The 25,814-nt window shown below is 42.3% G+C and overlaps 1 protein-coding gene across 8 annotated transcripts in view; it reads left to right on the top strand.

Moving 5' to 3' along the window:
• The first annotated feature begins 3,218 nt into the window (after positions 1-3,218).
• The window catches only part of STN1 (STN1 subunit of CST complex), a 46,979-nt gene continuing 24,383 nt past the window's right edge, over positions 3,219-25,814 (top strand). For 3 of the 8 annotated variants that reach the window (XM_045040637.1, XM_045040639.1, XM_011287432.4), the window contains exons 1-6: positions 3,477-3,631; positions 3,944-4,135; positions 10,738-10,833; positions 17,140-17,208; positions 22,451-22,624; positions 23,366-23,480. In XM_045040637.1, the coding sequence (XP_044896572.1) occupies positions 4,003-4,135; positions 10,738-10,833; positions 17,140-17,208; positions 22,451-22,624; positions 23,366-23,480 (587 nt within the window). In that variant the 5' untranslated portion in view covers positions 3,477-3,631; positions 3,944-4,002. Of the gene's footprint in view, positions 3,268-3,476; positions 3,666-3,943; positions 4,136-10,737; positions 10,834-17,139; positions 17,209-22,450; positions 22,625-23,365; positions 23,481-25,814 lie in introns of those variants that run through there. The other 5 variants (XM_045040641.1, XM_045040640.1, XM_006938152.4 and 2 more) reach the window with 4 other exon arrangements.

The raw sequence follows: 25,814 nt of genomic DNA, 5'->3' as shown, positions 1-25,814 counted from the left end.
ACCTCTACTCCCTCCTTCCATTGTACATAGTCCCTATAAATTAGTAAGAACTCTTGCCATCTTGAGTAAGGTTATGATGTAGCTTTCCTATTTACTTTTGGGAGTGGAATGTGGCTATCTTTTCTTCTTTTTTTTTTTTTCCTCAAAAGGAATGACCTGTATTTCCCCACAAAATACATTGATCTTTCTTTTTTAAATTCTATTTAAATACATATTAGATAACATACACTGTAATAATGGTTTCAGGAATAGACTTTAGTGATTCATCACTTACAGATAACACCCAGGGCTCATCCCAACAAGTGTTGTCCTTAATGCCCATCACCCATTTAGCCCATCCCTCCACCCAACACCCGTCCAACAACCCTCAGTTTGTTCTCTGTATTTAAGAGTATCTTTTATCTTATTTTTCCTTCCCATCCCCAATGTTCATTTGTTTTGTTTCTTAAATTCCACATATGAGTGAAATCATATGGTATTTTTTTCTCTCTTAATGATTTATTTCACTTAGCATAATACATTATAGTTCCATCCACGTTATTGCAAATGCCAAGATTTCATTCTTTCTATTGCTGAGTAATATTCCATTGTGTGTGTGTGTGTGTGTGTGTATTCTTTATCCATTCAGCTGATGGACATTTGGGCTCTTTCCATAATTTGGCTATTGTTAATAATGCTGCTATAAACATTGGGGTGCATGTGCCCCTTGGAATCAGCTTTTTGTATCCTTTGGATAAATACCTGGTAGTGCATTGCTGGGTCATAGGGTAGCTCTACTTTTAATTTTTTGAGGAACCTCCATACTGTTTTCCAGAGTGGCTGCACCAGTTTGCATTCCCACCAGCAGTGCAAAACGGTTCCTCTTTTTCCAAATCTTCGCCAACATCTGTTGTTTCCTGAGTTGTTAATGTTAGCCATTCTGAAAGGTGTGAGGTGGTATCTCATTGTGGTTTTGATTTGTTTTTCCCTGATGATGAGTGATGTTGAGCATTTTTTCATGTGTCTGTTAGCCATCTGGATGTCTTCTTTGGAAAAGTGCCTATTCATATCTTTTGCCCATTTCTTCACTGGATTATTTGTTCTTTGGATGTTGAATTTGATAAGTTCTTTATAGATTTTGGATACTGACCCTTATCCGATGTCATTTGCAAATATCTTCTATTCCATCGGTTGCCTTTTAGTTTTGCTGATTGTTTCCTTCACTATGCAGAAGTCTTTTACCTTGATGAAGTCCCGGTAGTTCATTTTTGCTTTTGTTTCCCTTGTCTCTAGAGATATTTCTAGTAAGAAGTTGCTGCAGCCAAAGTCAAAGAGGTTGTTGCCTGTTTTCTCCTCTAGGATTTTGATGGTTTCTTGTCTTACATTTAGGTCTTTCATCCATTTTATTTTTGTGTAGTAAGAAAGTGGTCCAGGTTCATTCTTCTGCATGTCACTGTCCAGTTTTCCCAACACCATTTGCTGAAGAGACTGTCTTTTTTCCATTGGATATTCTTTCCTGCTCTGCCAAGGATTAGTTGGCCATACATTTGTGGGTACATTCGTGGGTTCTCTACTCTGTTCCATTGATCTATATGCCTGTTTTTTGTGCCAGTACCATACCATCTTGATGATTACAGCTTTGTAATATAGCTTGAAGTCTGGAATTGTGATGCCTCCTGCTTTGGTTTTCTTTTTTAACATTACTTTGGCTATTTGGGGTCTTTTATGGTTCCATACAAATTTTAAAATTGGTTGTTCCAGCTTTGTGAAGAATACTGGTGTCATTTTGATAGGGATTGCATTGACTGTGTAGATTGTTTTGGGTAGTGTCAACATTTTAACAATATTTGTTCTTTCAATCCAGAAGCATGGAATGTTTTTCCATTTCTTTGTATTTTCTTCCATTTCTTTCATAAGCTTTCTATAGTTTTCAGCATACAGATCCTTGACTTCTTTGGTTAGGTTTATTCCTATGTATTTTATGGTTTTCAGTGCAGTTGTAAATGGGATTGATTCTTTGATTTCTCTTTCTTCTGCTTCATTATTGGTGTAGAGAAATGCAACTGATTTCTGTATGTTGGTTTTATATCTGAAAGGGCGGGCCTATGCCCGCCGACTCCATCTTGTTCTGTGTCCTTCACCTTGATCACACCTCCTCCCCTTGAGTAACCCCCTCACCTGCCTAACAGGACTGGGACCCTTCCCCAGCCAATCGGCTGAGGCCATAGCCATTACCTCACCAACTGCCCCTAGGCCCCAATAAAACCTTTGTCCTTTTGAAACTCGCTCTCTCTCCCTGGTATCTCACCGCTGCGTTGGTGCAGGTAGGGGATTGAGCTCGAGCTAGCTCGAATAAAGGCTCTTTTGCTTTTGCATTGGACTCGGCTCCCTAGTGGTCTTTGGGGATCACGAATTCTTGGGCATAACAATATCCTGTGACTTGGCTGAATTCACGTATCAGTTCTAGCAGTTTTTTGGTGGAGTCTTTTGGGTTTCCCATATAGAGTATCATGTCCTCTGCAAAGAGTGAAAGTTTGAATTCTTCCTTGCCAATCTGGATGCCCTTTATCTCTTTTCTCACCTTAAATTAGGGCCAATGGGGACAAGCACCATCAAGGTAGCCATGATTTACCAAAATGCCAGTATTTCAAAATTCTTAAGTGTACAACATTCCAGAGTATACACTGAATAAGAGGAAAGAAGACAAAATTTATTGCCATGATCTTGTAAGGCTAGCCTTGGTTAGACCCAAGACCTCACATTCACTCAAGGTCTCACATTTAGATACTGACATTATCTCCAATGTGAGTAGAGTCCCAATATCGTGTGTGTGTTAGTAGATCACTCACCAAGTGTAAGTAAACATTTAAAATATGCCACAATGTAGTCCCGCTCTCGGTATTGCGTTTTTTATTTGTTCATTTAATATATCAGGGAAAAACCCCGTGCCCCCCAAACCAGTCCCAACGTCTTGGTGGTCCTGACTCATCGTCCTACCACTAGCGGGAGACGGCTTGAAAGGGAGACTTGGGAGGATGGGGTTCGGACAGCAGGAATTGCAGAGCCAGCTCCCAGGCCTCAGAGATTTGGGCTGCGCGCTCCAGCGGAAGCCCATGGAGACCGCGCGGATGGAGGGACCAGGGCACTGCCTGAGCCAAACACGCTAGGCAGGCTCGCCACCTGCAGAGAGATTGGGGCGGGGCCCCGTTGGAATGAGGCGGGGCCGCGGTCGGGGCGGGGCGGGGCGGAGCCGTGGCGAAACTCTGGCAGTCGGGAGGGAAGGCTCAGGTGGGGAGAGGTGGGTGGGTGGAAAGTCGGGAGATGTGTCCTGCCCCCGCGCCTGCTAAGAAGACCTGGGCCTGGCGCTTCTGCGCTGGGCGGGGCCTTGGCGCCCGAGGCCTTTGAGCGCCCGGAAGGGCCGGGCCTGCGCGCTCCTCAGGGCAGGGGGCCGGGGGCCAGCGTCGCGACACGGCGGGAGGGGCTTGGAGCGGGTCTGCTTTTCGTTTCCGTTTTCCTCCCTTCCTCAGTGTATCCCCGAACCGGAAGGTGTAGGGGCAGGGCGACGCACAGATCCACCCCTTCTGACCCCCCTGGTGTTTGGCCACGTGGGCGCCCATTCCTCTTGGACCCCGCCCATTAAAGCGGTTTCAGGGTACGCCTGTATGGATATCTCCCCGAAGTGAAAAGTTAGCGTTTAGCCGTTTTGAAGTTGGTACTTCGGGGGAAGGAGAAATACTCCCGTGGGGCAGAGGAGATTCCAGAGAGAGAACCATAATGAACGTACAGGCCCTCACCCAAGGAGCGCCTCTTTCCTCTAGGCCCCTGGCTTGGACAGGCCCCGGACCCCTGGGTTTATTTATCCCTACCGGAGTTCTGGATGCCCGCCTGGGAGCAGCTTCGGGGCCATGCCAATTTCACCCACTTTAAACGCTTTGCATCCTGATTTTTTCTGTCTCCTATCTAGATCGATTCAGTGACGCAGAGCCTTTCAGGGTTGGCTGGAAGCCAAAGCCCAGCCTCCCGATGGAGTCTGAATCCAGCCGATCTGAAGAGGAGACCCCTTCCCTCTTGTGGGGTTTGGATCCTGTGTTTCTAGCCTTTGCAAAACTCTACATCAGGGATATCCTGGACTTGAAGGAGTCCTGCCAGGTACCAGGTATGTGGCTGGTGGGCCTGGAGGATGCCCTGTGCTGCACCTGCACCCCAGCCTTCTTCAAAGCTGCAGAATGCTAGGGGCTTAGCGGCTTTCAGGAGAGCCTTGCCTCCTGCAGACTCGGAAAATGACCTAGCGTGGACTCTCAAATTAGTTCATTTCTATGCAAGTTAAAAAGTCTAAATCTCAATTTTATTTCTTAAAATAAATGCTTGGGGAAGTAACCTTTGTACTGAGGAATGTTTTTGTCTGCAGTTGAGATCTCTCATATTATAACAGGCTCAGTAGTTTTTCTTTGGGTCAGCTCTTGGTGGAAAGCTCACTGGACCAGGCATCTCTAGGCTTTGTTCTCTTTCTCAACTGTGCCTCTTAACTGGCCTGGGCATGTGACTCACCTGTAAAGGTTAGGTGTCTTCTTTGTAAAAATAGGGATTAACCAGGCCTGACTTTCTTGTGGGGTTTTGTTTTGTTTTCACTTAATCAGAACCAAGTTGTATAAACTCCTTGAGAGGAAAGATGTGATCTGCTTTATACACCTATGTAATTACAGTGCTTAAAACAGTGCCAGGCATGTAGTGGTCCCTCAAAGAAATAGTAATTGGGGCAAAAAAAGTATTAAAAATGTAAAGTTAAAGAAATCACTTTTTTTTAAAGTGGTAGAATAAAGATAGGTTCTTCATACCTAAAACATAACAAATATAATTTGAGGTAGATTTAAATAATGCGCTTAGCTGTGCATGGGTCTTCACATGTTTACTGTGTTATATGAGAAGTTTGGTTAAACTCTTTGCTGTTTTGAACAGATAGCAAGCTGTGAGTCAGAAGTAGTCAAGGATCGCAAGTATGTACAGTTCTAATGAGAGGATGTTTTGTGTGTTTCCAGTTCTATGTACAAATATATTTGGATGGCCTTATTTTAAAGCCTTTTGTGCATATTTTTCACCACACCTTGGTTTCCTATTATTGTTGGAGATTGTCTGTTTTTTGTTTTTTGTTTTTCCTTGGAAGGCAGCCGTCCTCCCCCACAGTTGTCCATTTTCCAGAACAGGCCGGTATTCTTCATAGCTCAACTCGGGAAGAAAGCAATTTCACACCAAATGCCAGCCTTGCATTTGAAAGAAAGGTCTTCTGTAGATGCTCAAGGAAATATCAGGGCATGCTAGGGACTTAACGCTTCTTGTGGCTGAAGGACTTTACGATGTATTAACCACAAACCAAGGAAAACTGATCCTGATGGTCTTTGCTATGTCACTGGTAATACTGTTCCAGATGTGATTTTGTTGCCAGGTGGACTGGGGAAACTCCCCCCTCACCACTCCCTCGGGCCCTGTGTCTCCACCCAGTCCTTCCCAGGGATGTTGCCAGAGGCTCTTTGTCTCCTAGCAAGGAAGAATTCAAGGAGAGACCAGACACATGGTTGAGCAGTGCAAGTGGGAAAGTTTATTAAAGTGAGATGTGAGAACAGGCTAACTCAGTGGAGAGCTGTGCCTGGGGTTTTGGGTTTGTGTCTTGTATTGACAGTTGTTAGGGGGTGGAAAATTTATTACTTTGGGAGGGATATTTTTGTGAGCAGGGTTTCATGCCTTTTCTCCCTTACTTGATCAGGGTTTCTGGCCTTCTTTGTCTGGGGTCTGTCTGTTTTGATCCAGCTTCTGGTGGCTTTGGTTTTGGAGTGTTGCCGCGACCGGTATCTGAATTTCCTGATAGCTGGCCTCCAGGCATCCTGTTAAAAACCGAACTAACTGCCTACTCTTGTTTTTAAAATGAAACTTCATGGTTGAAGCAGACACCAACCATAATTTCACAAGAGTAGTACTCTCTAGATTATACTGTAGGGCCCTAAGGGTGGGAAATTCCCCTAGTCTAGTCTAGGTTTTTACTTCTGTGTTGTTTTTGGTTTGGTTTGAGGATGGGGGTTGTCCATGCCTGAAAGAACAACCGTGTGATCGGAGAGGGCTGGGATTTCCAGCTGGGTGACATCAGCCCAACCCCTTGGGAAGGGAGAGGGGCTGGAGATTGAGTTGTTGTGTGGCCAAGGATTGAGTCTTGCCTGTATACTGAAACTCGAGTAAAAACTGTGGACACTGAGGCTCAGGTGAATTTTCCTGGTTGGTAATCATACATTGATTTATCGGGAGGGTGATGTGTTCTGTGGATATGGAAGCTTTGCGCTTGGACCTTCCCAGACCTTGTCCTATGCCTCTCTTTATTTAGATAGTCCTGATTTGTACCCTTTACTAAGAAACTACAGTCATAGGTCTAGCACCTTCCTGAGTTGTGTGCCATTCTAGCAGATTATCAAAACTGAGTGAGTTACAGGAACCCCTAATTTGTAGTGCTTTGGTCAGAAGTGTGGGTGGCCTGAGAACCCCCAAATTTAGGGTCAGTGACTGAAGAAAGAGCAGTCTTGTGGGAGACTGTGACCTTGACTTGAAATTTGACCTTATTCTGCTTATTTGCCATCAGAATTGCCTTGCAAAATGGTTGCAAAATGTCAACTCTGTGAATTTAGGGTTAAACTAATACAAAATGTTAAGAAAAAAATGTTACAAAGTTTGTGGTGGTGGTGGTGGTGTTTATAGGTTTTGGGGTCTTTTTTGCTGCATCTTTTTGTTTATAGCATAAAGAAATTGTCTTTATTATTCTAAATATCCATGTCAGACTTTAATAATGGGATATAGTGAATGTTGCTTAAATCAAAATACAGTACTTATATTATCTAATTCTTGAGGGTCCAATGAAGTGGAAATAGTGTATTCATAAGAATTATACTAAAAATAGCATCTTATCGGGCACCTGGATGGCTCAGTCAGTTGAACATCTGATCTTGATTTTAGCTCAGGTCAGGATCCCAGGGTCATGGGATTGAGCCCTGCTGAGCTTAAGATTATCTCTCGCTCTCTCCTTGTGCCCCCACCCCCCCCCTTTCTAAAATAAAATAAAAAATTAATAACAGATAGTATCTTAGGTATTTGAATGCATTCACACATCAATTAAATAACAGCAGTTAGACTAAAAAGAGGTAAATCAAAAATATTTTTAAAAGAGAGAAAACAGACAAATGTCTTGCTGGAGTGTTGGCTGTTTGGGGGTTGGCTACTGTGAAAGCTGAATCAAGCCTGCCTGTGTGATTCCAGATCCCTGAACCCTCCTGGCTTGACCCTCCTCCTTCCTACAGCCCTGATGATCCAGATGATTCCCCCTGATATGTTTGTGCCTCCTTGGGCTGCATGTGGAACAAAGGCAGCAGGAGCAGAAACACTTGGGGTTGCAGCCTAAACTCCACATAAGCCAGTATCCGTCGTCTTGGTTATTTTCTTTTCTTGGCTTGCTGAGCTTTCTTTCGGTCAGCAGAGCTGCCATCCAACTTTTATTGAGCCCTTTTGTCCTAGAAGAGAATCTTGTTTTGATAGAAGGAAGTTCTCTCCCAATTCTTTCCCATGTCTTCCGCCATCTTCTTGTAGGTTGTGCTTCTGATATGTGGCGTTCGTGATTCCATACACTCTGGGAAGTGTCTTCTCTGTTTCCAAGCAGCGTGTTTCCTCCTCAGTTGATTTTCTCTGAGTGTTTTGATTCAACCCATGTGTTATTTTCTTTTAAATTGGTTCTCCATTTTTCTGTGATGCTTTTAAGATGTTTATTGCGTCAGGGGCGCCTGGGTGGCTCAGTCGGTTAAGCGGCTGACTTCGGCTCAGGTCACAATCTCACAGTCCGTGAGTTCGAGCCCCGCGTCGGGCTCTGTGCTGACCGCTCAGAGCCTGGAGCCTGTTTCAGATTCTGTGTCTCCATCTCTCTCTGACCCTCCCCCGTTCATGCTCTGTCTCTCTCTGTCTCAAAAATAAATAAATGTTAAAAAAAAAATTAAAAAAAAAAAAGATGTTTATTGCATCAATCACTTAAGATTGGAAGGATTGTTTGCACCTTGGAGTGACTAGGTCTGTCCTTGAAGGTGACCATTGTCAGTCTAGGAGATAAAAGTTTAGGGGTCTCTCTTTCCTGTGCTTTCTTGAGAAAGTCTGTTGTGTCCTCAAGTGAAGACCTGTTCAGATTTTTATTGAGTGGCGCAGCGTAGTTTGCAACACTGGAGGATTAGCCTCCATCACAGGTGACTTGAAGACTTCCCTGGCTTGTGTCATTAGTCCAGTCTTGTTACCACCTTTTTTGTATGTTTCAGCATAGGCAGAATACATTTTGGTTAGCTCTTTTCCCACTCTTAAAGTGTGTCAGCTCTTTACTATAAAAACCACCATAGCAGCACATACCAGGGTGTCCAGGGAAACCCACAGAGGCCTGGGACTGTCTCAGGCTTTCAGACATCACCAGTGAAGCACCCCATAGTGGCTCTAGGACCAGCTGGAAAGATATTTCAGGGACAGACAGTGGATCCTCCAATGGGTCCAGAGGTCTCCACCGTTCTGCCTCCTCCTATTTTGTGGTCCTGGGGCCACAACTGACACATGGATTCCTGTGGAGTGTGCTGTCTCTAATGCAAACCAATCCTAGGACAGACCATCTTTGAGCTGGGATAGGGGAAGGCCAGTCACGTTCAGAGAACGGTTCCAACCTGGCTCTGCTCAGGACACAGATAGAAAGTGCTATTACCTGTACAATGCATTTGGGGAAGCAGAAAGTGCTGGCTGCAGCCAGAGAGCAGCCTGGAGTTCCTGCCACTCTAAGCCCCACCTGGCCCATGCAGCAAAGGAGGGCCATGCCTTAGCTCTTCTGTGCACACAAGCATGTCAGGGCACGGTGTTGGGGTGCGCTCCAGGACAGGACTCCATGCCCATATCCATAGGTGAGGCTCATTCTCCTGATTTAAACTTTCTTCTGCCACAGGAAGTCTGAGCTTGCCTGCGGAGGTCCTGCAGGGCTCTCCCTCCTCTGAACTTGCCCTTTGTGTTTCGTCAGTGCAGGCAGGCAGGGGCAGAGGCCCCAAAGGTCTCACCAAAGGTGGTAACTAAGGGGCCTAGGTATCAATCGTAAGAACTCAGAAGTTGATTGGAAGTATCCTGCACTTGAAATGTCGTGGATTTTCTGTGGATCCAGTTTGTCCCCATTCAACCCAAGTGTCCCTGGAAGGGGGTGACTCTCTTTGGGAATGACACAGTGACTCGGGCTCCTTCCCTTGTGTAGCCTTGCCATTTCAGCTCATGGCCCCCATTTGTTGCCCTGGGCATAGTCTCTAATCCACTAAGTCATCTTGAGAAGGATGCTCTGCCAGGGAGAGGGCCTTCTTTTGGCTAAATTTGCCACCATGTTTTCCTTCCAACCACATCTCACCCTTCTAGGATCTCTAGCTGATTGAGGCTTAGAGCCTCCTTGTCCATCCTCTGGGACTCTCCATGAGTGTCTCATCCCCAGCCCCTTTATCCACATGGGAAACGAGAGCCGTCAGTGGAGGCCAGTCTGGAGGTTTTGAAGGGCTTCAGGGTTCGGGCCGTCCTGCTGCCCAGCCCTATAGGTGTGGAGAAGAGAGGCTCTGTCCAGGCTTGGTGGGGAGGGAGGAGGTGGTCAGATGCCTACATTGGTGAATGTTTCTTTGTTTACAATTAATATCTTTATTTTATTTATTTATTTATTTTTAAAAATTTGTTTTTTAGTCTTTATTTTTGAGAGAGAGAGGGAGACACATAATCTGAAGCAAGCTCCAGGCTCTGAGCTGTCAGCACAGAGCCCGATGTGGGGCTTGAACCCACGAACTGCGAGATCATGACCTGAGCCGAAGTCGGACATCTAACTGACTGAGCCACCCCGGCGCCCCTCATATCTTTATTTTAAAAGGAAATGGCCATTTAAATGTTTATAGCCTCTTTCTAAAACTAAAGAATTCAGCCATCATGGTGGGAAAAAGGACAAGCTGGAGGTTTTAGTTTGGATTTCGTTAGCTGTAGGAGAGACATGCACATGCCAGTAGCTTAAGCCAGAATAGGGAGTTAGGTTAGGATGTTGGGGGTGCGCAGACAGGAAGCTCTGCAGGAGCCAGGACAGCTCTGGGACCTTGGGTGGGAATCAGGGACTCACTGCAGCCAGGAGTCCCTCTACAACCCTTCCAGAGTCCACAAAAGGCCTCCAGGTGTTAGCGTATGATTTGTCTTCTCAGGTCTCTCCTCTGGCAGGAAGCTGCCCGTTGGCATGTGTTCTCTGGGTTTTGAAAACAGTTTTAAGAAGAGAAGTTTTTGAATTATAATCTGGCCCCAAAGGCAGCATTTTGTAACCTAATTATCTTCTCTTTAAAAAAGAAAGTGGGGGTGGACGCCTGGGTGGCTCAGTCAGTTAAATGTCAGACTTTGGCTCAGGTCATGATCAAGTAAAAAAGCCAAAGAAGCCTTTCTTGTGATTTCCTCTCTTTTCTTTTATAGCCTCTCCAAATAGATTTGGTCTCATAATATACTGTTTTCAGGCCCCTTGTGAGAGGTCCACAAGGATGCACATTTCATTTTCACAAGTGGAAAGAAGATTAACCAGATCTAGTTGGGCAACATTGGTTTTCTCTTTTCTACATTTGTACAGGCTTTCTACTTAGAACCCTTAAGGAAAAGACATTTGAATTTCTTGGGGCTTGCCATTTGTCAAGGGCTGATTTTTTTTTTTTTTTTTAATTTCAGGAGTATTTTTTTACAATGGGCATCCAATAAAACAGGTGGAGATCTTGGGAACTGTAATTGGAAGAAGAGAAAAGGATACTTTCTACAGCTATGGAGGTAAGAACAATTGTGCCCAACACTGAGTTTATGTGAAAGGACCCCACTTAGTGGAACACTGAATATCAAGCAACCCTAGCCTTTCAGAGCAGCTGGGGACTCTCACAGAGCCCACACACTTGTCCTTTATTAGGAGCCCCTTGGGGCCACTGACATGGACCAAGTGTAAAGTGACTCAAAAAGTAAGAATGACACTGATGCATACTTTCACGTGACAGCTGATGGGGAGTTTGGAGGTGGAAGAATTGAAATATGACAGTCTAGGATCTCTGGATGATCAAGGTTAGATACCTGATACCTGAGAGCATAGCTATAAATGGCAAAGGATGGTAACAAATGTTTATATTGGTACCTTTAAAAATAAAAAAGGCCAGATTAATGTTAAAATAGACTCTTTAAGAAGATAAGTATAAAAATAATAAGATTTGTATCCAGAACAGTATTTTTTTTAATGTTTTATTTATTTTTTGTAAGAGAGATCGTAAGCAGGGGAGGGGCAGAGGGAGAGTGGGGGTCAAATGATCTGAAGCAGGCCCTGTGCTGACAGGCTGACAGCAGCAAGCCCGATGTGGGGCTCAAATTCATGAACCTTGAGATCATGACCTGGGCTGAAGTTGGATGCTCAACTGACTGAGCCACCCAGGTGCCCCCAGAACAGTATTTTTAAAAAGTCTCTTGGGGAGGTGCCTGGCTGGCTCAGTCGATGGAGCATGTGACTCTTGATTTCGGGGTTGTGGGTTCAAGCCCCATGTTGGGCATGGAAATTACTTGAAAATAAATCTTTTCTTAATAAAAGCCTTTTGGTACTCAGGGGTGAATATCTGTTATCATAAAATTTCCCTCCCCTCATGATGTTGGAAACCAAATGAAGGATTTCTATGGTTTGGACAGCAGCAATTAGTGTCGTGGGTCTTGATTTTTTTTCATTGAGTTTAATGTAAGCATTTTCATCTGTTGCCTTGTGCAACTCGCAGAGTCTCTGCAGCTAGGAGGCCAACCTAGATATTTAGTGGGAAGCTTAACTTCGGATTCCAAATCTTTGCTGTAATTGACGTTGTTGCTTTCTGGTGTGCTGCCTTGGATTTGTGTTCCTGCTCTCCTTGTGGAGAGACAGAAGGCAGTTGAACAGGTTGACTGCCACCATTTCACTGGCAGTCTGTGTATGATAGCTAATGTATAGATAACAATATCATTGCCTTTCTTCAACAGGTATTCATTTCTCTGAATGTGACAGTCTCCTGCTTATAAAATAACATGTGAGAGATGAGTTTCCTCATGCCCTCTGCTTTTGCCCAGCATATATATATTTTTTAAACTTTAAAATAGATCGTCTTGTCAGGCATCCCCATATTGGATCTCTTCTCTCCTTTATTTTACCAAAGGTATTCGTTCTGTTTTTCTCCAGACAATTCAGCAAATATCCACCAATTTCCTACAGCATACTCAGCTGTGGGCAAGTACATTTTCTGTAGTATAATGAAGTACTACCTCTCCAAATATCAGTGATGAAATGGTAGTTTCAGTTTACAAAGCACTTTCACGTACATGGTGTTATTCTCCCCCTAATCGTTTGAAATAGTAAGGACAGACGTTCTTTCCGTTTTGGAGATGAGAAAAATAAGGTCCAGTCATTTGCTCAGGGTTCCACTGATGGAGATTTATAGATCCAATCTATTTACTGACTCCAGTGAGCCATATATCTCCATATAACTCAATTTGATTTTTCTCTCCCCCATCAGCTCACCCTCCCCCCAAAATCAACTTCATCTGCTTTTTTTGTTTTTGTTTTTGTTTTTGCTGGGTACAACATGCTTTATTGTTAGGATAGGTTGGGCTTCCCAAGCTCCTCCCCTTCTCATGGGGTCTGGGATGGAAACTATGTAGAGGTCGGGAGTTTAAAACAAGATGAAGGTGATATGTTTGACTCTTCCCCAATAAACAGTTTCTTTAGAATGAATGTTACAAGAACAGGACCCATCTGTGGGCTATGGGAAAATGAAAAGCATCTGAGGGTTGAGGTAACTGAGAGTAGAAATGCTTTTGTGACTTTAACTCTTGTGAGGCCTGTTCAAGGGAGAGCTGCCCCCTCCCTGCTGTCCTAGGGCCACCTTGGCTTTCGGGCCACCTGCCAGGCGGCCACTCCCTGCTGTACTGGGTCCTGCCCCACCTGACTCACTACAGGCCTGTGCTGGGGGTGTTTCCTGCTGTCGCTGACTCATTCCACTGCTGAAACAAAAGGCCAGCGACCCAGGCGAATGGGGGAGCACGTTGTGCAGCACTGCAAGGGGGCTCCCCTACCAGGGCATTCCAGCAGCCAGACCTTACCCTGCTGGGGAGCAGCACCCTCCAGGAGAGGTTACAAACCAGAAGGTCAGAGGGTTTGGTGGCAGTGCCCAGAGCATTTGGCAACAGTTTAAGCTCAGACCAAGAGTCCTGGAGAGGCTGCAGTCAGTGTCCTCACACATCCTAGAACAAGTGTTCATGTGCTAATATTTTTTACACTACATGATAAACCAAGATTTGTCACTGGCCAGAGAAGTAGTGTGCCTAGAGGTGTCAAACAATTTTTTAATTCAGAATTTCCTTATTGATTTTAAGATGATATTCATTATAAAATAAAATTTCAAATTAGACTAAATTTTACTGAAGTACATTAAAGTCATGTAAAACCCTATAAATAAGATAAAAACAATGTCAACGTTTGGGTGAACATCCTTCCTAATAGTTTTACATGTTCCTAATATTGGAGAAATATATATATGTCTTATTTCCTTGAGCTGTTATGCATATTTCTCTCTCAGTATTTCTGAAATGAGGCTTACAGTGAGCATGTACGTTCAATGTGGAGTCCCTTTCCTATGCTCCAAAAGAAACTGCTATTATCATTTTAAAGTCTTAAAATAATTTCTGTCAGGGTACACTATTTAACATTTTATGTGAATTAGATTATATATAAGATTTCTTGGGGCTCTTGGGTGGCTCAGTTAGTTGTGCGTCTGCGACTCTTGATTTCAGCTTATGTCCTGATCTCAGGGTTTCATGAGTTTGAGCCCCACATCAGGCTCATGCTGGCTGCACAGAACCTGCTTGGGATTCTCTCTCCCTCTCTGCCCCTCCCCCTATTGTGTTCTGTCTCTCACAAAATAATAAATAAACTTAAAAAAATATTATATAAGATTTCTTTGCTAAAATGAGGCATGGATATCTTTTAATAGCAGTGAACATAAATCTTCATTATAACTTTTTACCTCCATATGCTATGCCATTGTAATTCATTAAAAAAAATTTTTTTTTAATGTTTATTGATTTTTGAGAGAGTGCAAGCCGGGGAGAGGCAGAGAGAGAGAAGGAGACACAGATTCCGAAGCAGGCTCCAGGCTCTGAGCTCCCAGCACAGAACCCGACCTGAGCTGCCAGTGCAGAACCCAATGAGGGGCCTGAACCCACAAACTGTGAGATCATGACCTGAGCGAAGTTGGTCCCTCAACTGACTGAGCCACCCAACTTCCAGTATTATAAACAATTTTGCAACAAACGGCCTTATACAAGATGTATAAATCTGGGTACTTACTCTGTTTTTCTCCCCAGGATAAATTTCTAGAAGTAATCACGAAGTCAGAGGATATATACATTTAAAAATTCAACTGGTTTCCTAACTTGCTCTTTAGAAATTTGATATGAATTTACACTTCCACGAACAGAATGTGAGGGTATATCAGTCTTTAAAAACAATTTTTTTTAATTTACATCCAAATTAGTTAGCATATAGTGCAACAATGATTTCAGGAGTAGATTCCTTAATGCCCCTTACCCATTTAGCCCATCCCCCCTTCTACAACCCCTCCAGTAACCCTCTGTTTGTTCTCCATATTTAAGAGTCTCTTATGTTTTGTTCCCCTCCCTGTTTTTATATTATTTTTGCTTCCCTTCCCTTATGTTCATCCATTCTGTGTCTTAAAGTCCTCATATGAGCGAAGTCATATGATGTTTGTCTTTCTCTGACTTACTAATTTCACTTAGCAGCATAATACCTTCTAGTTCCATCCACGTAGTTGCAAATGGCAAGATTTCATTCTTTTTGACTGCCGAGTAATACTCCATAGTATATATATACCACATCTTTATCCACTCATCCATCGATGGACATTTGGGCTCTTTCCATACTTTGGCTATTGTTGATAGTGCTGCTATAAACATTGGGGTGCATGTGTCTCTTTGAAACAGCAAGGGTATCAGTATTTTTTAATATTTGTTATTCTAGTAATTGAGACATTATGTTTGTTCTTTTTCTGGTAACTAATGAATTTATTGTACTGACACGTTTATTGGCCATTTTTATATCTTCTGTGAATTGCATATTCTTTTTTTTGGCCATTTTTTCTCTGGTGGTCTTGTTCTTTATTCATTTGTATGAGCTCCTTATATATTAAGACACTAGCCCTATCATTTGGAAAATTGCTGTACAGTATTAATTATTAGTTGGTCATATATATCAGACCTTTAAAAATGAGTTCTGATTTTCAGGTTTGCTTAAAGAATCCCCCCCACCAACTATAAGCACAAAGTTCAAAAGTATTTACCCATATTTTCTTCTCATCATTTTAAGTTCACCTGTTGTACATTTAATAAAATCCATCCAGAATTTATTTTCATGTAAGAAGTATTCTTGGCTTCTGCTTTCAACACAGATTTAAACCAGCAATAAAAAAATTTGCATTATGTTCTGTACTACATGGGCTTTTATAACAGCCTTGCTGGTGATTTTCTAAAAAGTCATTAAGCCCACTGATCTCTTTTCTGAGTTTTTCAGAAATTAGACGAAGAGGAAACACCTGTCATCCCATAGCAAGCATTTCCAGTTTCTCTGCAGTTATAAATTCAAGTGCAGTGGGAATTCTGTGTGTGTGTGTGTGTGTGTGTGTGTGTGTATGTGTATGTGTGTTTCATTAAGGATAAAAATAAGTTGGGGCGCCTGGGTGGCGCAGTCGTTTAAGCGTCCGACTTCAGCCAGGTCACGATCTCGCGGTCCGTGAGTTCGAGCCCCGCGTCGGGCTCTGGGCTGATGGCTCGGAGCCTGGAGCCTGTTTCCGATTCTGTGTCTCCCTCTCTCTCTGCCCCTCCCCCGTTCATGCTCTGTCTCTCTCTGTCCCCAAAATAAATAAAAAACGTTGAAAAAAATTAAAAAAAAAATAAGCCAAATTATTTATGTGAACAAGATAGAATTATTTGCCATTATGAAAATAAAACTTTGCCCTTCTGCAATATACTTGGCTTTCCTTACATCCCCTGCAGTGTTAAGGACTGGGAAGAAGTTTGTTCACAAAGAGAAGTCCACGTCAGAATATTTGGGGTGGTCTGTCTTGGTAAATCATAGAGCTCATGAGAGAGCAAATGGTGAGAGAAGAAGGCTACCCTCTAAGTGCCTCTCACCACAGACCATGTCAGCGCTGCCTTGTTTCACGGTGGGAGAGCAAGGCCGCTTTTGCATGTTGCATTCATTGAGATTTTTGTGCTTAACTTCCTGAGGACCCCACTTTTAGGAGAGGTGTGGTCAAGAATCATCAGTACCCTTGGAGCACCTGAGTGGCTCAGTTGGTTAAGCATCCAACTACGGCTCAGCTCATGATCTCACTGTTCCTGGGTTCAAGCCCTACATCAGGCTATGCACTGTTGGCACAGAGCCTGCTTGGGATTCTGTGTCTCCTTCTCTCTGCCCCTCCCACCGCTTGTGTGCACATGTTCTCTTTCTCTCTCTCTCTCTCTTTCTCTCTCCCTCTCTCTCAAAATAAATAAACTTAAAATCATTAATCATCAGTACCCTTGAGGCAGGGGAAGTGAAATGTTGACTACATCCTGTTAGGATCGTGTTTTACATCAGCATGTGCAGACAAGCAGTTTTAACTCCTAGGCATACTGTGAGAGGTTACTTCTAAAAATAGAAGGAGGGGCACCTGGGTGGCTCAGTCGGTTAAGCGTCCGACTTCGGCTCAGGTGATGATCTCGCTGTTCGTGGGTTCGAGCCCCACATTGGGCTCTGTGCTGACAGCTCAGAGCCTGGAGCCTGCGTCAGAATCTGTGTCTCCCTCTCACTCTGCCCCTCCCCTGCTCATGCTCTGTCTCTCTCTGTCTCTGAAAAATAAATATTTTAAAAAGTTTTTTTTTTTTAAGTAGGAGAGTTTTTTAAGGGTTTGACCAAGCAGGCTGTTGAAAAATGTCATTTTTTGGTATGGCAAAATCCAGTGTCGGTGTACTGATTCACTAGCAGTGCCCAGATCTCTCTTCTACCCTTTTATGCTTCTCTTGCAGTGGATGACAGCACTGGAGTTATAAACTGCATCTGCTGGAAAAAGTCGAACAATACCGAGTCTTCCTCAGGTACTTTTATGTGACACACTGGTTTACTTTTCAGCTAACCAATGGTTTTTACTCAAGGTGGTTCATCACAACAGCTGTAGGGTTACATTTTCACATTTATCCGCTGGTGAATTCTGTTGATCGGCTCGGAGCGCTGTGCCTGGAGCTCTGGCTACTGTGCAGACTAATATCCTAGAAGAGCTAGTTGTGTTTGTTTCTCCCTTCTCTTTAGTGCTCACTTCCTCCTGAGCCTGCAGGAGTGTGACGTGGCTGCTGGGAATTCCAGCGTTTCATTTTTACCGTGGCAGCTATTACGTGAGTCGAGATGTTTTAGCTTATTTGCCAGTCAGGTCAGAACCCCCTTGCTCCAGGCATATCCCTTAACCAAAGAAGATTTTGAAGACTTTTCCTCGTACATGATTGCCACTAACTCTGTGCTGCCATGATCCAGATTTTCTGAGATCTCAAATATACCAGGAATTCTAACGTTGATGAGAAGGTAAGATAGAATTCCTTTGAAGTTAGCTCAATTATATAAACTGAAAAGAAACTTTAAAATCGTATATTGAACACATTGACTGTAACTGAAATACCATTTGGGATTCCTTGAGTATATTTTAATAGTTCTTACTTGTTTTTTAAGTTAAGTTTATAATATCAAAAAATGGTAGGCAGAACTGATGATCATTTTTGGTTCTAGAGGAGCTACAGAAACTGGGACCTTGTTTTTCTGTTTTATAACATACACGGCATGGTGCCGTATACAGTGGGGTTATCACTAAATATTGCCTGCTATAACATCTAACTTCTGGCATCTGTCTCCTTCAGTGATGCGTGGTGCCTTTCCTCTTTGCCGTCACCTGTCCGAATCTCAGCTTCCTAGTTTGACTGTCCCAACCAGTGGAATGCTCCTTTGCTTAACTTTCTGACATATTTACATTTGGAATATGGCCATCAGTTTCATATAACTTCAGTATTCCATTTCCTAATTTGGGAACATCTTAACCATTGACACTAATTTGCTTAGGAAGCTTTGTAGATATGGGGCGCCTGGGTGGCTCAGTTGGTTGAGTGTCCGGCTTTGGCTCAAGTCATGATCTCACGGTTTGTGGGTTCAAGCCCCACATCAGACTCCCTGCTGTCAATGCAGAGCCCACTTTGGATCCTCTGTCCACCCCCCTCTCTGCCCCTCCCCTGCTCGTGCTCTCTGTCTCTCAAAGATAAATAAAAACATTCCAAAAAAAAAAAAAAAGAGGAAGCTTTGTAGATAAAAGTTAAAAGAGACAACAGGTTTTTATGCAGCTGCCTCACAGGCAAGAAGTAAACCTATAAGACAATCAGATATTTGAATTTGCATATATGTCTAGGGTATTAAAATCACTTGCGGATTTATGGTTTTTGTGTTGTCAGAATCTCGGTTCAGACTATGGAGCGGCAGACTTTTTCTGTACAGAGTCAGCTAGTAAATGTTTTCTGCTTTGTGGGCCATGTGCTTTGAACCTCAACTATTCAATACTGCCATTGTAAGAAGCAGCCATACACAGTACATAGGTGAATGGGCATGGTTGGGTTCCATTAAAAGTTTATTTACAGAAACAAGTTGTGGGTGGATTTTGCCCGTGGCTTGTAGCTTGTAGACTCCTGTTTTGGACATTGTTTTAATTTTCAAAATCAACTCTTTTTTTAAAGAATGATACAAGAATATTATATAACTCCTATATAGTAATTTTTTAAGATAGAATGGCTACTGAGTGAGATTTTTAAAATATTTCTAAGTAGATGAATAGATGAACAGTCACAGCAGGTAGCCTTAATTGGAAATTTCTTTGAGGATAAAAACAAGAAGGTATGAGTACAAGGTAAAAAACCTGGAAATTATTCTCGTCGTGTTATATATGAAGAGATATTTTTCAGTTGTTCTGGACTAGCCCCTTCTCTCCTTTTCATTTAATTGCCCTCAGTTTAAAAGCTTTCCCCTGGAAAGTGGCCAATGAAGACTAATTTTTTTAAACAAAATTTAGCCTGAGTCAAAATCGTGTTCCAGCCCGTTAAGGTATATAAGAATATGATATTAACTCCTATAAATGTCCTGTTGAGTGCACCATTTGGACTTAACTTTGGAGATAAGTTAAGAAAGCTTGGCCTTGATACTAGAATTTTAGAGGGGGTTTATCTTCCAGGATGGAATAGGCTTTTTAAAATGAAATTCTGTCAGGCTCCAGCCGTCTCATTACATTCACCAAATTACAGAGCGTGAGCCCTTTCAGAAATTCGGCTCACTGTGGAAATGAACGCTGGGCCTCATTCTCAGACCAGCCGTTAGTCTGATTATTTCAGCAGTGCTGCATGAAGCATTTGTTATCAAGTGTTTTAAATTCAGTCGAAGTAGAAGAGGGCTTGAGAAATAGGAACACAGATGGAATAACCTTTTAAAAAGTAATACTTGGGGTATTTTCTGAAGAAACCCAGTAAGCTAAGTAACATTAATGCTGATTGCGTCTAGATTCCTAGGTATTGGTTACTGGATACACAAAGTGCTCTGTGCTCTAGAGGTTGCCGTTTCCCTTGGTAGAGTCGATGTGCTACAAGAAAAGTAATGCCTTTGCTCTTTACAAAGCCACAGTTCTCTAAGTTGTATTAGATTAAAAAGCAGAAAATGTGATCACCAGGCTAAAAGAGAGATTTGTTCACTCATTATAGGACCGCTAATATATGACAGAGCTAAAATAAGACAACAGCAGGAAAGACTCAGCATTTAGCAAATGTTACTGGTTCAGATAGAGGAAAACATTTTCAAAAGAGGTAACTGCGACCCCTGTCTTTCAGCTTACATGGCATAAGGAGATGAAGTTATATATTTATTGCGTGAACATGGGGGTATATATGTTAAGCTCTCCTAAGTCCCTAGCTGTTAAAGCACCAAACACTATCATCAGTGACAATGGGATAGGCTAAAGATCTTTTCACACCTTTATGTGGGAAAATAAAGTCAAATAAGCATAGAAAAGCAGTGGAATGCAGAGGAGTGGATATAATCAGCACACTGATAAAGCTTCCCCCCCAGTTTTTCAGAAGTTAACATAAAGTATACAAAAGACATGAATAATATATTGAATGTATAAGATGATTTCTATACATAAAGAAATACAGAGTAGATCATCTTATATATATACATATACGTATACATACATACATATACATATACATCTTATATATATACATATATATATAAATATATATATATATTGTGTATATATATATAATAGCCTGTCTGGCAGTTTATTTTTTTTTATTTTTTAAATTTTATTTATTTATTTTTAAATATATGAAATTTATTGCCAAATTGGTTTCCATACAACACCCAGTGCTCATCCCAAAAAGTCTGGCAGTTTAAAAGCAAAATGAAATATCATGGAACCACGTATTTTTTTAAGGTACTAAACGTCCAAACAAATGAAGCCAGAATAGGAGCTACAAATGTGCTTGCGTGCTGGTGACACCTTGTAAAAAGAGAATGGTTTGTTTTTTTCTGGCAAACATTCTGACAATATGTAATGAACTTAAACCTGTTTTTACTTTCCTATCCAGTAATTCCCAATAAGACGCCAAAGAAAACAATATAATTTTGTCTAGAGGGCTTAATTGTTCGTTTTTACAAATAGTTGACATTTATAGAATATTTCCTGTGGATCTGAAATTGTGCTAAGCTCATGATGGAAGGGTTAACTTAGATCATATATAACAACTCTGTATATGAGGTGGACTCCATTGTTATCCCCATTTCATAGTTGAGGAAACTGAGGCACAGTGAAGTTAAGCAGCCTGCCCAAGGTCCCACAGCTAGTTAAGAAATGAACTGAGATTTCAGCCAGGTCTGTCTGACTCCATTACCCAGGTGTTGACCTCTAGGTCCCATCCAGTGCTAGGGATAAAAAAAAACAAAATAAAAAATTATACAAGGGAAGGGAGAATGAAATATTTAATGAGACTAAACGAACTGTGGCATATTAACATGACAGAATGCTTGGTTATAATTTAAAATGCTAGAGTTGTGTGGATTCTGTGGATATGTGTGAATTTAAACTTATGCCAGGCAGAAAATGAGAACACAGAATTGTTCACACACACTAGCTGTAACTGGGAAATGTGAGTATACTTAGGAGAAGGCAGCAGAGAATAAAGAATAGCAGGAAGGCACTAGAGTCAGAGACTCCTGGAGTTAAAACTCCAGCTTGGTTGCTAACTAGTTGTTTTACTTTGGGCAAGTTGCTTGACCTCTGTGGCTCTGTTTCCTCATCTATAAAATGGGGCTAATAATAAATAGGTATAGTTGTGAGGATTAGATGTGCTAATCCATTGTAAAGTCCTTAGAATAGCACCTACAGTACCCAAATATTCATGGCTATGCTTATTATTTAACTCTTACAATTTGAAATTAAACTTAAGTGATAGAAAGTATTTAGAATTGAATGTGCATTGGGTTCTTTTCACCATGCAGTTGTATGAGAGAGAGAGACAGAGAGAGAGAGAGAGAGAGAGAGAGAGAGAGAGAGAGATTACCCCAGTTACCCAACAAAGATGAGAGGTAAGAGTGAGAGATTGGGGTGTTGAGCACCTAGGTGGGAAATCAGCCTGAGGCACATTTGCCTTCCCCATAAACAGAACTGCAAATGAAGACTCGTGGGCCCTATTCCTTCTATGCCAGACTTGTCTTCCTGCACGCACACTTTAAATTTTTTTTTGATGTTTATTTTTGAGGGGGGGAGGGGCAGAGAGAAGAAGGAGAGACAGAATCCAAAGAAGACTCCAAGCTCCAAACTGTCAGCACAGAGCCCGACACACGGCTCAAATTCACAAATGGCAAGATCATGACCTGAGCCGAAGTCAGATGCTTCGGCTGAGGCACCCCAGCCTTAGAGCTGTTGCCACCAAGCCCGGCTGAACTCATACAGAATTCAGCTCAGGACCATGTAGAGCCCTTTGACTGCACTGGCGATGCGGGGGTAGGAGTGAGAATGGAGCCACGCCAGTACTCACTCACTTGGATTTATCAGGCCTTCTAGACTCCCTTCCTTCCACCCTACTTCTGAATAATTACAATTTATGCCTTCTATTCAGCAGAGGACTTCAGAAGGTTACATAGATTTTGTGCGGTAGAGCAACTAATCAGAAATAGAATGAATAGATATGTTGGTCTTTCCCCAAAACTACCTCACAAATATGGTGGAGTGATTGTGTTATGCATTTGTCTCTTTTCTTCTAGCCCTATTAACGACAGGTGGTCCAACTATAGGGGAGCTGAACTTAACCTCACAGCTTAAGAAGCTGCAAGAGACCATTGAGCAGAGAACAAAGATAGAAATTGGGGACATTATCCAAATCAGAGGTTATATCCACACATACAGAGAAGAACGAGAAATTCGTGTCACTACTTATTGTAAGCTCAAGTAATTTCTGCCACATTGGTTGTTATTCTGGGTGTGTGTCCAGTAAACTGTGGGTTAGCTACTAAACTCTGGATTAGCTAAAAGTCAAACTCCTAAAAAGTTCAGATTAAAAAATGTAACTCTGGGAAATTATATTTCATAACATGCTTTCTTTACAAAAGCAGCATTTCTTAACTTTATTTTGAAGAGAGGTAACTACAAATTGGGGAAGAAAATAAATGATTTATTATATATGTCTGGCAAATTGATTTGGGTAACATAATAAAGTACTTTGAAGTTCTAAGTGTCAATCCATTTAGGGCAGAGTGTTCATATTCCTTAAAATGATGGAGATTTCTGAAACACCATTGAGTCCATTAACTCGGAAGGAAAACAGCTGATGAGAAATATGATCGTCCCACATCCTCTAAGTGATACCCTTTGCAGTGCTCTGGTTGATTTTGGTTTGGAAATCCCAAGGCTAGCCCCTGTTGTCTGCCATTGAAACAGATGAGTGAAAAAGCAAACATACTTTCCCTGGTTCTAGTCTGCTCCTGGCCAAGCCTGGGATGCTTAGTGCATTGCATGCCCTCTCGAAGGATAAGGGGGAATCGTTTAGTGCATCTAGAATGTATGCTCCCTGGGCACACATAGGGAAGGAGATCCCCTGGGCACCTAGCAACAATTTGGACATGGGAAAGACCTGATCTCATTATAATTTCTCTGGCATATTTTCCCCCATGGCTTGTTAGATAAAGTGGATGATCCAGTGTGCAACATACAAATTGCAAGGATGCTTGAGCTGCCCAGTATCTACAGGAAAGTTTATGACCAGCCTTTCCAGAGCCCAGCCCTAGAGCAAGAAAGGTAAGCTGTGGCCTTTTCACTGCTAGAGATGTGACAATGGCAATAAGGCCAAGCAGTGGGACCCCAGATGCTGGGGTGGGTCTGGGTTCAAATCCTGAACCATCTGCTTACTCACTGAGGATCTCTGGGCAAGTCTGCTTACTCGCTATATGCCTTAATTTTCGTATCTGCAAAGTGAAGATAATAATAGTACACATATTCTAAGGTGGTTGTGAGAAAATGTACGTGTAATCAGAGTCCCAGAAGGAGGACAGGGAGCAGAGAAAATGTATTTGAAGAAATAACTGATGAGGTTTTTCCAAGTATGCAGAAAACTGTAAAGCTCAATGAGCGCCAAGGTAGGAAACCTAAAGAAAGCTGCAATGAAACATCACAATCCGAATACTACACTGTGGGGGCGCCTGGGTGGCTCAGTCGGTTGAGCGTCCGACTTCAGCTCCGGTCATGATCTCACGGTCCGTGAGTTCGAGCCCCGTGTCAGGCTCTATGCTGACAGCTCGGAGCCTGGAGCATGCTTCAGATTCTCTGTCTCCCCCTCACTCTGCCCCTCCCCCACTCACATTCTGTCTCTCTTTCTCTCAAAAATAAATAAACATTAAAAAAATTTTTTTAAAAAGAATACTGTGGCACATTATAACAAAAAACTATAAAAAAATGAAACCCATCATTCCCAACCAGGAATGATTTTACTCTTTTGTGCAGGGGTGAAAAAGAGCCAGGAGGAGCAAGGATATATTCCTACCCATTAGTGTGTGCATCCAAGAACCCTGAGGGGAGCCAGAAAACTAGGAACAGTGGCCGCCTAAGGGTGGGAACTGAAACAGGATAAAAAGGAGACTTTCACTGTGTACCCTTTAATTTTTTTCATGCGTATATATTACATTTAAAAAACCCTGACATAAAAAAAAAAAACCCAAAAAACTGGGCACCTTAGTGGCTCAGTTGGTTAAATGTCCGTCTGACTCTTGGTTTCAGCTCTGGTTGTGATCTAATGGTTCATGAATTCGAGTCTCGTGTCAGGCTCTGCATTGGCAGCATGGAGCCTGCTTGGGATTCTCTCTCTGTCTCTCTCTCTTTCTCTCTCTCTGTCTCTCTCCTCCTCCTCCCTCCCTCCCTCCCTCCCTCCTTCCCTCCCTCCCCCTCCCCCTTCCTCTCTCTTGCCCCACCCTCACTTGTGATCTCTCTCTCAAAATAAATAAATAAAACTTAAAAAAAAAAATAACCCAAACTGCAGACCCGTAAAAAGTAAAAAGTGAAAGTTTCCTCATTTTCCTGTCTGCCGCAGTACCATTGTCCGGAGGTTACCGCTGTGCATAGGTTGATGTGTATCCTTTTAAACTTTCTTCTTATGTGCATATACAAGCATGAATATTCACTCATATATTTTATGGGTTCTCACTTGCTTTTTTATAAAAATGGGACTGTACCTATATGCTATTTGGCAGATTGACATTTTTTTTTCAAAATCTCATGAATATCATAGTTCCTGTAGTCCTGCCTGATCCTTTTAAACAACCACACAGTGCTCACTGCATGAATTGCCCTTTATGTCAAAAACAAGCATTATTATTGAATAGACCAATTACCAGTAACAAATTTGAATCAGTAATCAAAAACTCCCAACAAACAGAAGTGTATGACCAGATGGATTCACAGGTGAATTCTACCAAACATTTAAGAAAGCGTTAATACCTGTTCTCCTCAAACTATGCCAGAGAACAGAAGAGGAAGGAAAGCTTCCAGATATATCCTATGAGGCCAGCATTACTCTGACACCAAAACCAGACACACTACAAAAAACTACTGGCCTATATCTGTGATGAACATACATACAACAATCCTCAACAAAATATTAGCAGACTCGGGGCACTTGAATGGTTCAGTCAATTAAGCAAGCATCCGATTCTTGATTTTGGCTCAGGTCATGATCTCATGGTTTATGAGTTCAAGCCCCACATTGGGCTCCACACTGACAGTGCAGAGCCTGCTTGAGATTCTCTCTCTCCCTCTCTCTCTGCCCCTCACCTGCTTGCTTGCTCTCTCTCTCAAAAATAAATAAATGAACTTTAAAAAAACTAACAAACTACACTTAACAGTACATTAAAAGGATCATTCGACCATGATCATGTGGGATTGATTCTGGGAATGCAAGGATAGTTTAATATTCACAGGTCAATCAACATGACACATCAACAAAGGATAAAAATCACATAATCATCTCAGTAGATGTAGAAAAAGCATTTGGCAAAATTCAACGTCCATTCATGATAAAAACTCTCAACAACACTTTGAGACGGAACATAGCATAGTAAAGGCCACACATGAAAAACCCAC

This window comes from Felis catus, chromosome D2 (assembly GCF_018350175.1).
Source record: "Felis catus isolate Fca126 chromosome D2, F.catus_Fca126_mat1.0, whole genome shotgun sequence".
NCBI lineage: Eukaryota > Metazoa > Chordata > Mammalia > Carnivora > Felidae > Felis > Felis catus.
The sequence above is the reverse complement of the archived record's forward strand: the minus strand, read 5'-3'. Positions and strand labels throughout refer to the sequence as shown.